General features: G+C 31.2%; 1 protein-coding gene across 1 annotated transcript in view; it reads left to right on the forward strand.

Moving 5' to 3' along the window:
• The window catches only part of EMC2 (ER membrane protein complex subunit 2), a 49,740-nt gene extending 39,019 nt beyond the window's left edge, over positions 1 to 10,721 (forward strand). Inside the window, exons 10-11 of the mRNA XM_079105316.1 lie at positions 1,131 to 1,235; positions 9,047 to 10,721. Of these exons, the coding sequence (XP_078961442.1) occupies positions 1,131 to 1,235; positions 9,047 to 9,133 (192 nt within the window). The 3' untranslated portion in view covers positions 9,134 to 10,721. The remainder of the gene's footprint in view (positions 1 to 1,130; positions 1,236 to 9,046) is intronic.
• The last annotated feature ends 2,817 nt before the right edge of the window (positions 10,722 to 13,538 follow it).

Genomic DNA, 13,538 nt, shown 5'->3' on the forward strand with positions numbered 1-13,538 from the left:
CAAACAAGTGAAAAAACACGGAAATATAAACTTTGTTATTGACAAATAGGTAACTCATTGACAGCGGTAGAGAGACTAACGTGTAACACCCTCTTAGGTATAAAAGAAAGGCTTAATCTCTTATGAATCACTGGGACAGATCCTTTTAGTAATAAGATATATTTAAGAATAAAACAGAATTTGTACTTTACTCTCCCCAGAAATAAAAACATACATTTAAAAATTAGGATATTAGATTTATAGATGTTTTATGGATCACAGATTAAGAATTTCTTATTTTAAAAACATTTTTTAAAAGAAGGTTTGCCGGGTGCAGTGGTGCACACCTGTAATCACAGAAGCTCAGGAGTCTGAGGCAGGATTGCAAGTTCAAATCCTCAGCAAAATCAAGGCACTAAGCAACTCAGTTACACCCTGTCTCTAAATAAAATAACAAGATAGGGCTGGAAATATGACTCAGTGGTTGAGTGCCTCTGAGTTCAATCCCTAGTACCAAAGAAAAAGAGAGAAGGTATAACAAATTATAGTTATTAATGAATTCTGTCGAACACAACTTGAAAGCTCTTTCATGAGGAGAGATAGGTTAGAGTTGAGGATATTCTTTCTTTCAGAATCTTCTATTAATTTGTTTTGGTCAAGTCAGAGCACTCCTGTTGGACTGAAATTTTTTCACTTGTTATAGGGGTTGGACCAAATTATTTTTTGAGATTTCATCTATTAATACTCAATGCTTCTGATATTGGAAAGCTGATGTTATCCAGTAACAAAAAATAGGAGTACTAAAATTCTAATGATAAAGTACTTTTTGGATTACAAAAGCATATTTCCATGTCTTTTTTATTTAAGTGATAGGGGATATGGGAATTTTACCTTTAAGAGTTGTGGTAGATATACAATTAAATAATTTTGAATATTATCTAAAATGCCCTTTCACCTCATTACTTTGGATTATGCTATATTTTAAAATATTTTCGTTTTTAAATACCAGTTTCATTCAATTTTATTTTTTAAAGTTTTTGATAAGAGTTTAAAAAATTCTTTAAGAGTTTACTGTACTTGTTACTGTTACATGTCTTTTATTGACTAGAATAAAAGATATTTTGCTTTTGATATTTCTTTTCTTTTTGTAGTCTGCAAGTCATATCGCTTCTAATCCAAAAGCAAGTGCAAAAATGAAAAAGGATAACATGAAATATGCTAGTTGGGCAGCTAGCCAAATAAACAGAGCTTATCAGGTTAGTAGTATTGATAATTTTGTTTTTATGTAGGTTAGTTAATGTATTTCTTAGTGATTTTTGTCTCTGTAAACTTTGATAAATCTGAAGTAATTCTAAAAGTCCAGAAAGGATAAATAGCATGAAGCATTTCAAAAGCATATTGGATATGTGAGTATATTGTTAATTAGAGGTATCCCAAGAAATAAAATAGGAAGGAAAAGCCTTTAAAAATAAATGAACCAGACTATTAAAGTTTGTGCAGTCTGCTTCTACTTTAAATCTTATACTAAAACTTCATTCATTTCTTAGTTTTCTGAAGCTTATCTCTAGGAGATTTTTCAGAAAATATTTTCATGGGAAAAATATCTTTTTATATCTATAAAAACTAACAGACTTTTATATTTAAAGGGTACTTTGACCGTTTACTGTTTGGCTTATATTTACCTTACGTATCTGAAGCATTTGATTCCATTGTTTTTTAGGATAAAATGGTGCTATCAAGAAGCCTAATACCATCCTGACTTTCTCTCATAAGTGATTTAGACTTTTATCTAGTTACCCAAAATAATTTTTTCTTTATCTTTAAAATCCAGTGATGTCACTATAATATATGTATTGTTGGTTATTCTTGTATAAATTTTCCTAAAACACAACATACTTGTTTAGTATGTGGATTTAGTCATTTTATTTGAGAAAAGATACTTTTAGAATTACAGTTCTAAATTTTTTTTTTTCCACTTGACTTTAGTTTTCTTTTTCAGGGCTCCAATTATAAGTATATTGGATTTCCTTTCTTTACCTCCTATTCATTTTCTCTCAAAAATTTTTTTTTGTAATTTTTAAAAAAATTTATTTTTCTCTCTGTAATAATTTTTATAGAGTTAGTTTTATTTTCTTTCTCTCCTTTTTCACTTATAATAAGGCAGTATTACTGGGCTGTTAGGAGGAACTGTTTTTGGAATGGCAGGGAGTAGAAAAGAGGATAGGGTAGCTTTCCCAACTTGTCTATTCTATGGCTTCCTCCTTTTTGTTACAGACAGCTCAGTTATTATCTCTCTTTATATCCAGTGTTTGTCAAAACTAAGATAAGATAGTTACTTTACAGTAGCCCTCTGTTCTACTCTAAAGAATTCTAAATATCTTGGATTCTGAAGTGCTACTCTCATGTTTAAATGTTTCATAGTGTTGTGACTTTTTTTGTTGTTTGTTTTGTTTTTTCTTTTGAAATAGCTGCCTCTGGTCATTACTCCTTTACCCTCCTTATCTGAACAGTCTCTTCCTCTTAACTGTTAGTTTTTCCTCCTGGTATGAGTTTTGTGCTTCTGGAAGAGGGTGTTGGCTGAATATTTGAGAGATTTTGAGACCTTAAATGTAAACTTATTTTATTTCTCATTTGCACAGTTTATTACACTTGCTTTTTGATTTGGAGCTTGTGAAGACTTTGCAAGTTTTGCAGGCCATTTGTAATTCGTCAACTCAGGTTTCTTAGTTGAGGGAATTAATTCTTGCTCCTAATTTTATTTTTGGTTTCTTAAAAAGAGTAAGTAGGTTGTTCTCTGTTACTTTGTGTTGTTCCTGTTGCAGAACTGTTGATCTGTTGTACTTCTTGCTATTGGTGACATAATCACATTCTAGGGTTTTAGAAAGTTGCCTATAATATAATTTTTTGAAGATGTCACGTACAGGTTTGTTTTCTGTTGTGTTGGTTTTGTTTTTGGTGCTGTTTGTTTCTTTATTTTCATACTCCTGGTTATAAAAGATAGGGGAGATTTTAAAAGGTTAGTGTCCTTTTAATCATGATATTTAAAATCACCTTTGTGTACTTACAAGTTGCAGAGAATATTAGTGTTTTTAGCATATTGTAAGCCAAATATTTATAAATATCAGCTAGACTGTGCTTCTTCAAATGAAATTTAAGATAGCTCTGATCTGTAATAGAGTTCCATAATAAGTGGGTCTGCTGTGTATTTGAATGAGTGGTTTAAAGATAAAGATAAGACTTGTATAATACAAAACTAAGAGTACATACACTACATCATTGTTTTAACATATCTTTGAGAAACAACTAAGTACTCAGTGCTTTTTAAAAAAATATATATTTTAGTTGAAGATAGACACAGTACATTTATTTACTTACTTACTTACTTAATTAATTAATTTATTTTTATGTGGTGCTGAGGACCAAACCCAGTGCCTCCCACATGCTAGGCAAGTACTCTACCATTGAGCCACTAGCCCTCAGTGATTTTTTTTTGACATGACTATATTTTTATATCAAATTCTATTAAATTCTAACATGCACAGAAAAAAGAACACAAGTCATAAATGTGCATTTCAATGAATAATACAAGGTAAATATATCCAGGCAAAGAGATACAAACATCACCTCCTGATAGGTCCTCTCAATATCTGCTTCTGTCCTTCTCAAGAGTATTGACTTATAACTCCACAGTATGTATTCTTTTTTTTTTTTTTTTTTTTTTTTTTTGCAGTGCTAGGGATTGAACCCAGGGTCTTGTGCTTGTGAGGCAAGCACTCTACAACTGAGCTATATCCCCAGCTCTTGTATTCATTTTTGCCTGATCTATTTCACTCACTATTAGGTTTATGAGATTTACCCTTGTATATGTGTATATTCATTTTTATTGTACTGTAGTTAGTATATTGAATGAAATTACAATTTACTCAGTTGTTGGTGGGCAGTTGGGTTATTTTTTGTTTGGGACTATTATGAATAGTGCTACACTAAATTTTTTGTATAGGACTCTGATCAATGTGATCATACATTTCTAATGAGTATATACCTTTGAGTGGAAATTCTGGGTCATAGAGTGTGTGTATATTGAAGTTTAATAGATAGCAACTTTAAGAATTCTCATAGTTACTTATTCACTAACACTTGGTTCTGTCAGTCTTTGTAATTATATATGTTCTGATATGAGTATGGCGGTATTTCATTTGTTTTACTTTGCATCTTCCTGGTGTTGAGTGAGAGTGAATCCTGTCATAATGTTTATTGGCCATTTGGATATCCTCTTTTGTTAAGTCTGTCTTTTTCTTTTTGGTTTGTATGACTTTTTTATTATTTTTAGTTTTTTGGTTATGAACCCTTTTCTGGTTACATTTGTGTAGCAAATATCTCTAACTCTTTCTTTCTCAAATAAGTTTGACAAATAGAAGTTCTAAAGTTAAATGTAATCAGATTTATCAGTAATTTCCTTTGATTTGTGCTTTTTGTTTTCTGTTAAGAAATCTTTTGCTACTACATGATCAAAAGAGAGTCTTGTGTGTCTTCAGAAATTCTCTTCTTTTACTTTCATATTTAAATCCATAAGTCCATTTGGAAAATATTTTTATTTATGCTGTAACATAGCAATAAGTTTCACCCCATGGGATATCCCATGTTTTCTGTCTTTCTCTGTATTCTACTATGAGTCTTGGTTCATGAAAACTAGTTCCATGTATTAAAGAAGACACAGATGATAGATCCCTATTTTCTGGGTTCAAAATTTAGCTCTGACACTTATTAACTATACAACATTGGATAAATTGCATGATATCTCTGGACCTGGATTTTCTTCTGCAAGATGGTCATAATAAAAGTATTCTGAGGAGTAGAATAGAGGAAAGGCAACATGGAGAAGGAATGGGGAAGTAATGGGTACTGAATTGGATAAACAGTATTCTATGCTAAAGAGTTGATTTTCAGTGATGGAAAGCCCAGTTGATCAGGTCGTTAGCCAAACACACCCTTCCTGCTTTAATGAGATACACTTTGCCACTAGACATGATTTCATTATTCAGTATTTTAAGCCATTGTTGATAGAAGTAAACCCTGTTTTTGGTCCCATTTGCCCTCTCTGCTTCTCTCTTGCACTTTCTCTCTGTATATTGTGAGATCCGTTTTCATTTCATAAAGTATTACAAATTCTCAATGTTCTTTGGAAAGAACTCTGAAGGTACCCCTAGTGCTCCTCAGGCATTGAGTATTACACCATAAATTCCGTAGTTACTCAGAGATCTCTTACACCTCTTACTGAAGATGTGATTTACCTTTTCTTCATTCCATCAGAAAGATAATGCATGGAGATTTTCTTGTCAGTTTCTTAATTCATTTTGAATATCACCCTAGGAAGATAACACGCCTTTCAGGTTTCTGAATAGTTCCTAATACTTCTGAATTAGAAATCACCTCTCATACAAAATTTATTTTTATTTCAACATCAGTAAACTAACAGGTTTTAAAAAAATATTTTCATGTTTTTGAAGCTTTCATATTCAATACTTTCAGAAGGTTCTGTGTGTTCTTTCTGTAAACTAAATTTCATAAATATTTGTATCCATGATCTTTTGCTAACTTAGTCATTTAAAATACCTTATTTGCTTATAATTTTGTAGGTAGGCAGTTTGGCATGAGATCTCTTGAGTAGTTGAACTTGTCTTGCCTGAGTTCATTCGTATTTCTGCTGGTGTTCCACAGTCAGTGACCTCACTTAAATAGCTATTTGGTTGACTCTGTCAGCTGGAGATGCTGAATCTTTTCTCTCATTTGTCAGGCTTACTTCAGTTTATTCACATGGTAGTTTTAGGGTTCCAAGAGGAGCTAATGGGCAAACTACAATATGCACAAGCTTTTTAAGCCTCTAATTGTGTCATACTTTGCTAATGTTCCATTGGCCAAAACAAATCAAATGATTATCCCAGATTCAAGGGATACAAGTTCTATAATTCTTTAAGTCACATCCTTTTTTTAAAGTTTATTTTACCTTTTTATCCACTTTGTTACAATTCAATTATGTACAGTACACACATTTATAGTATATTATGAAAATACACAGCATTTTCATCACTCAGGAAAGGTTCATCTGCCACCTTGTAGTCAATTCTCCCACCCACACATAGCAGGCAAGCAGTGATTTGATTTTTATCACCCCACATTAATTTTGCCTGTGCCAAAACTTTATATATCATATGAATGAGACCATAGTTTATGGGTTCTCTTGTGTCTGGCTTCTTTCACTCAGCATGTTTCTGATATTCAACCATCTGCTGTTACATTTCATTTATCCTGTTACTTTGTCTACCCATATTATTTTCCACAAATTGTGTGAAGCAAATTTTAGCTCAGTGTATCTCAGTGGTTACAATGGATAAAGCATTGATTTCTGAATTTAATATGTAAGGTTTTATTATTTGGTTGTTTTAGTGTTCTTTTGATGAGTTTTCTTGTATATCCAAAAAAAGAAGTATGAAAGAAGAGTTTACTTAATTACATATAACTGTATGAAAAGAAAAGCACAAAATTTATGAATTATGTGGAAAAGTACAACTTCCAGAGATTGACAGTTTTTGTGATTAGATAAATCCTGGGATCTGATTGACAACTTCATGACTCATATCTAGGCATGTAAATTAGTATTAAGTTATATAATAAATATTCCTTATTGTAATGTTTTCTTAGATATTTATGAATGAAAGAATATGAAGTTTTAAGGATTGCCTTTCTTCATTTCCAGTTTATAATGAAATAATATGACTACTGCTTGCTTTTCAGTTAAATAATTGGTTTAGTATATTCGATAGAGGCAGGCATGTTTGATTAATGCTCATGAAAATCTTTAATGTGAACCTACTAACAATAATTCTCCAAATTAATGTTCTTTGGCATACTGTTAAATTCAACTATACTAGTGATTCACATGTTATCTGTGATTACAGGGGTGAATCTGTTATCATTCTTGGAAAATAGAATATTAAATCATGATTTGAAGAAAAAATATGATTCTGGTTTAATCAGTTAAAATTGCCATATAATTCTGGAACAGACAAAGTAATCAATCGCATGTCAGGCAAAATTTGAAGTGATAGATTTATATTCCCAATTTTGTTTTTATTCTGACATGTTAGGTTGCTTTATTCTAAATTGCAGTGTTGTCAACAGTGTTTGGTGATTTTTGTTAGGTGATTTTTTTAATTAGCTAATTTAAAAATCACACTTTTTAGTTTGTTAGCTACAAACCAAGAAAAATGGTATGTCTTAAAATATACATTTAGAACATTAACTTTCTACAATTTTTAAATTTTTACTTTGCTGTTTTAGAACATTATGAGGCAATGTTACCTAGTGCTGTCCTATTTTTGTACCCTTCCCCCAACCCATCAAAGCTTCTCTTCTCAGAATTAGACTTTTAAGTATCTGATTAGGACCATTCCTGTTTACATTGGGTAGGCCGTGGTAAAAGAAAAGACTTTCTGTTCTTTGTACATCCCTGTGAAGGTGAATTTATCAGCTGGATAATATAAGTAATAACCATACCTCACATCCTTTATTTGCCAAGGGAGATGAAGAAAAAAATATTTTAAATGTGGTATTATTGTTGCCATATTTTGTAATTATGACTTGTATTTTTAACATTTCAATTCTTAAGTTAATGATGCTTTATCTTAGAGTAAAAGAAAGGTGATCTTGTTTTTTATAAGCTTTTCTCTTTTCCTGGCATTTCCCTTTGAAAAAAATTTAGTCTATCGAAAAACTAAAAAATAAATAAGTAATTTTAAAAAATTTGAAATAAAGATTCTGCTACAGAAAATAATGTTTTAGGAAGTAGAAGAGTTAAAATGTTATGCTGTAGCCAGAAAGGTCAGAGGCAGGTTACCAATTTGTGAAGCCTGTGCCTCTATGTTGTTACCTGTACTTGATCACTTAATCTTTCTGAACAGGTCATGAGAAGTTTGCTAAATTAAGTTAATTACAAAAGAGAAGAAACACATCATAAATCAAGTACTAAGTAGTTAAGACAGCATTGCTATTTGAAGGAAGGATCAGTCACTTTAAAATATGTTGGCTAGAAAATGGTAAATGTTACTAATACCACATTTGGATCAATACTTTGACCAAAGGAAAACAGATAATATAATAAGCTTTCCTCCATCCTCATAATGAACACTTATTTATCTGGTAAATCTGTTGTGTTAAATCAGTCTGATAAATGATGGAGATTGTCAGTTCAGTTAGAAATCTCATTTTGAAATCAGCATGGGGTATTCAACTGTGTTCACCCCACAGATTATGTGTACTATATTTAAATTTAAGATACCATGAATTTGCTTTTATATATATATATACACAAAGATAGTACTTGATATACTCTTTTTTGTTTTCATTATAAAATCCAATCCCAGTTTAGTTTTATAAAGTAATTTACAATTTCATAAACTAGAAATGAATATTTAAAAATATGTTGCATCATTTTAATATGTAGCATGTAGTGTTAATTGACAGGTTTTGTGATACAAAAACATATCATTAGTCAACTGATAAATCTGTAAACTTAAAATATGACCAACTTTGACTTTTTAGATTTCTTGCAACTTTAAAATGTTTAATAAAAAGTAGTTTAATTTACATTATGCCTTTGTTTGAAATCGTGAGATTGTGTCTAGAAAGGAAACAAGTGGAAATGGACTCTGTTCCTTAATAAATGTATGTTAAATTTCTAAAATTTATGCTTGCTATTTTTTAAATGTTTGGGGTCTGAATATGAGAGTTTTAAAATCAAATCTATGATGTTATAATTTATCATACTACTTAAAACTGACTAAGTATGCAGTGTAACCTTTCTACATTTAACTGAGGATGAAACCTTAATAAAAAATGCCCTAAAAACTCAAATTTTGTTCTTATGAAGATGTTTGACTTCATGCTAGTGATAAAACAGTTAATGTTAAGTTTCATTAGCAATATGAAGGTAATATTGTGATTTTTTTTTTTTTTAACCTGTCACTGAAATTGAGCCTAATTGAGCTTTCTTTTGTTGTTGTTTAATTAGTTTGCAGGCCGAAGTAAGAAGGAAACCAAATACTCTCTCAAGGCAGTTGAAGACATGCTGGAAACATTGCAGATCACCCAGTCTTAAGGTTTCAAAAACTCTTTGACATTAGATTTCACAACTGCACAATTGAAATTATTGGCCTGTGACTTATTTACTAAATGCCCAGTGCTATTTATATTCTAATTTTCTGTGAAGAAGGCAGTTGTAAAGAATGTGTTTATATAAACCTAAAAATGCCTTTTACTGCTAAGCAGGGAGATGGGGAAAATCCATGGAAGAAAGATTTAAGACCTATTGATTGTACATCGGTCTCTTCATATCACATATATATAAATGCATTTAATCCACACTCTGATGTAGAAATAACCTTGTTAAATAAACCACAACGATTTGTTAAACTTGCATATGAAGATCTTAGCTTCATTTTTGTTATACTCATCATATTATTGTAGAACTCAATTTCTAGTTAATTCCTCACTGGTGATTGGAAATACGCAGCATACCTAACTTGCAGAAGCAAATTATTTTAACTTTGTTTATAGTATTAGGTTGGATTTTGCTTTGCATTCCATTGGGCTGTTTAATTTGTTCTGTCTGCTATGTTCTGAAATCTTGCTTAAAGTATGTCATTCTCCAAAGTTCAGCATCATCTCTATGAAATTTTTGTTTTGATGTAGATATTTCTACCTATAAAATGCCTTAAAGTTAGTCTGTGCTGTAACACTTCAATTTAGCCTTTGCACAAATTATATTTATTGAAACTTAAGTTTAAATTACATAAAGGTATATTTAAGTACCATAGAGAATTGAGATTAAGAGTTTGCAGTGGCTGAGTTCCGTTTAGTTTTTAAAAATGAAAAAGTTCTAAACTATCTTTAGAAATAAAATTATTACAATTCTCATATCCTGTTAACTTCTTAGTTATTATGTTTTCTTATTTTCATGATAAACAATTATTATCCTTTCTTCAACAGTATTTTATGTGATTCAGTGGAAAAGAAAGGACTTTAAACATTTTATTTAGACACCAATCAGTTTTTAAAACAGGCACTGCTTATTCAGGACAAATATTTATTGTTAGTTTGTAATTTATATAGGTGTATTTAAATTAAACTTATTTTTGCTAACAGTATACAGGGGCTTCTTCAGACTGTCATTGCTGGATTTGGTCAAGTAGGGACTGAAGAAAATTAACAACCTGGAAGTCTTTAGGAAGAAAACTATTGTGAATGTCCACTTCTTTTAACCTCTTGAATAATTCTTTTAATAAATCATTCTCCATATTTAGTCTAATCTTCTATGTTACAGTCTTTTTCATTTTATTCTGTAGTGAGTTAATGAATAGCTGATTAATATTTCTTCTGTGAAATAACTTCTCCCATATGAAGATAATTCTTCCTTGCTGATCTTTGTTTCACAGAGATATATTCTTTGTGTACATGAAACTGGTAAATGTATTTTCACCATTATCAACAATTTCAAATTTACATTTGCTATAATGAAACTAGTGCCTGCACATTATCCCACTACCATTTCTCCAGACCGCCTTATCAGTCACTAGATTAGTATTTACTTTACCAATTGTACTCGTGTAATAAGTAAAATCTTGCCTCCTATAGCTGTCAGTCTTAGTTTCACTTTATTTTTATTCATAAAAAATAAAGTTATTTTTTAGATTACTTCTTGCCAAGAGTTTTTACTTTTTAAGTACTTTGTCAGTGGTAGTAATTTATGAACTTCAACCTAAATGTACTAATCATCCCCTTGTAGCAGACAATGCCCAACATTATTGCTATTACCTCTGTTTCTTTTTCATTGATAATACCATCTTGCTTAGATAGTGCCAAAGATCTTTCTCCTCAAAGAGATTAGGATATCCCAGAGGATGTATCTTAATTAATTTAATATAGAAGTGATAATTTCATTCCTTGTGATCAGTAATTAGAGCAAGACGGAGCTTTTTGCAGTAAAGGAAATTGTGTTTGTGCTATCTTCTGCCATAGCTGCTAGCCATATGTGGCTATTGAGCACTAGAAATGCTCCTGGGCTCCTAGTGCACTATAAAATTCAGTTTCTAATTTTTAAAAATTTAAATAGTCACAGATTACTTTTGACTATCTTATTGGACAGCACAGATCTAAACAGATCTAAAATGTGGGATGTAACAGTTCAGCTAATGAAATTCATGGAAGCCTTCTGGGAAGGTCCTCCTTTCAAAGGAAGAAGTCAGAGCTTTGTGAGGTTGTAATTTTGCCTCTTTCCCTCTTCTACTGTAAGTGCCAATGAGAAATGTAACAACCATTTTACAACCATGAAATGACAAATGTGAGAACGAAAGTTACATTTCAAAGATGGAGCTCAGAGATTAGGGAAAGCCTGGCTCCCTGATGGCATTGTTGAACACCTGAACCAACATGAGCAATGGCCAACCTCTGCACTTTTTTTTTCCCCCCCAGAATGGGGAGAGAGCAGAATTCAAGGATTGAATTCAGGGGCACAGAACCACTGAGCCACATCCCCATGTTTTGACTCATGTTGTCCAAAAACATATAATTCTATTTCTTATTGGCAAATATTACAAAGAGTCTCTCAAAGTAACTTCATGTTACTTCATTTCATAAAACTAGGATTTTAGAAGGGATATTGGAGATAATTTAGTTGTATTCCATTTTAAGGAAGAAATGTGAGGCTCAGAGAATTAACATCTTCTGGAGACAGTAGGAACTAGCATGCTGATGGCAGGGGTTCTTGTCTATTTTGTGATGTTTTTCCATTTTAGCATGACAAAAATGGAAGCTAGACAGATGTAAGTGTTAGAGTTTGTTAGCAGAGCAGGGATTAGAATTCAGATTTTCTGACTGGTAAAACAAATTTTTAATTAAATAATGAAGTCAAATTTTTATTTAAATTTAAATCAAATTTAAACTGAATTACCTATTTAAAATGTTTTATTTATAGTCATTATGAGAACTATTACAAAACCCTTAATTGTTTTCATCCTCTTTCACTTTGAACCTCTTGTGCCCTATCTCCCTTCTCACTCTTTTGGCAGGTAACCTCTATTATGAGCTGAATTGTGTTCCTCCAAAATTCGTTCTTTCCACACAGAATAAAGCCTTTCTTGACTCTTTATCCAAAATATTAAGGTCAACTTCTCTGTCATAGACTTTTTTTTTTTTTTTTTTTTTGGTTGTTTTTCACCTACTAGTAACTTGTTTATAATGTTTCATTTTGAAATACTTCAAGACTTACAAGAAGTTGCAAAATATTAGAGATTCTTCATATGATTAGTGCAGCTTTTCCCTTTTATAATCTTATATAACTTTAAGTACATTGTCAAATTGAGAAATTGACATTGCAGCAATACTATTAACTCAGGTACAGACCTTATTGAGATTTCACAATTTTTACATGCTTTTTTTTCTTGTTTATGAAATTACTCTGTTATGTGTAGATTCATGTTACGATCAGGATATAGAACTCTACATCTCTACAAATAAACTCCTTAATAGTTATGTCCTCATCTAACCCTAATGCTCAGCATTCACTGTCTGTTCTCCAGAACTATATAATTTTGTTACTTGAATAATGTAATGTAAATGGAACCATAAAGTTGTAACCTTTTCAGACTGGCTTTTTTCATCCATCATATTACCCTTTTAAGTCCTCAGTGTTGTTTGTCAGCAGTTTGTTCCTTTTTATCACTAATTAATATTCCATTTTATCAATGTAACACAGTCTCTTAATCCATCTACCATGGAAGGACATTTGAGTTATTTCCAATTTTTGCAATTGCAAATAAAGCTCCTGTGAAGATTTTAAAAGTTTACTGAGTCTTGGATGAACATGAAATTTTCATTTCTGTAGAATAATAAATGAACACTTGAAGTATGATTGGATTGTATGGTAAATGCATGATTACCCTTATTAGAAACTGCTAAATACTTAAGAATAAATAAGAGCAGTTTTACATTATCTCTTCCTGAAAATACAGGAAAAAGGAATACCTCCCACAGTAATCAAAGCCAACATTATTCTGATAACAAAATAAGAAAAAGACATTACAAGAACAAGAGACCAATGTTTTCATGAACAGAGACACAAAATATCAGCACATTGAACATGTGAAAGAATAAAATACCACAACCACACTGGGTTTATTACACAAATTCAAGTCAGATTCAGTATTTGAAAATCAAAGTATTTTGTCACATCAGGAAGAAATTCAGAAAAAAGTACAGAAAAAACACATGGCAAAATGCAACACCCATTTATGATTCAAAACCAAACCAAACCTCAGAAACAGAAGAAAACATTTTCAGCTTAAAAAATAGCACCTACAACAACCTAATGATAAAAGACCGAATACATTCTCCCTAAGACTGGGAATAAGGAAAGGACATGTATTATCATTGCGTCTATTCTACTTCTATTCAGTGTGGCACTTCACATTTTGACCAGTGAATAGTCTAAGGAAATAAAAGACATA

Source organism: Sciurus vulgaris (assembly GCF_902686455.1).
Source record: "Sciurus vulgaris genome assembly, chromosome: 1".
Classification (NCBI taxonomy): domain Eukaryota; kingdom Metazoa; phylum Chordata; class Mammalia; order Rodentia; family Sciuridae; genus Sciurus; species Sciurus vulgaris.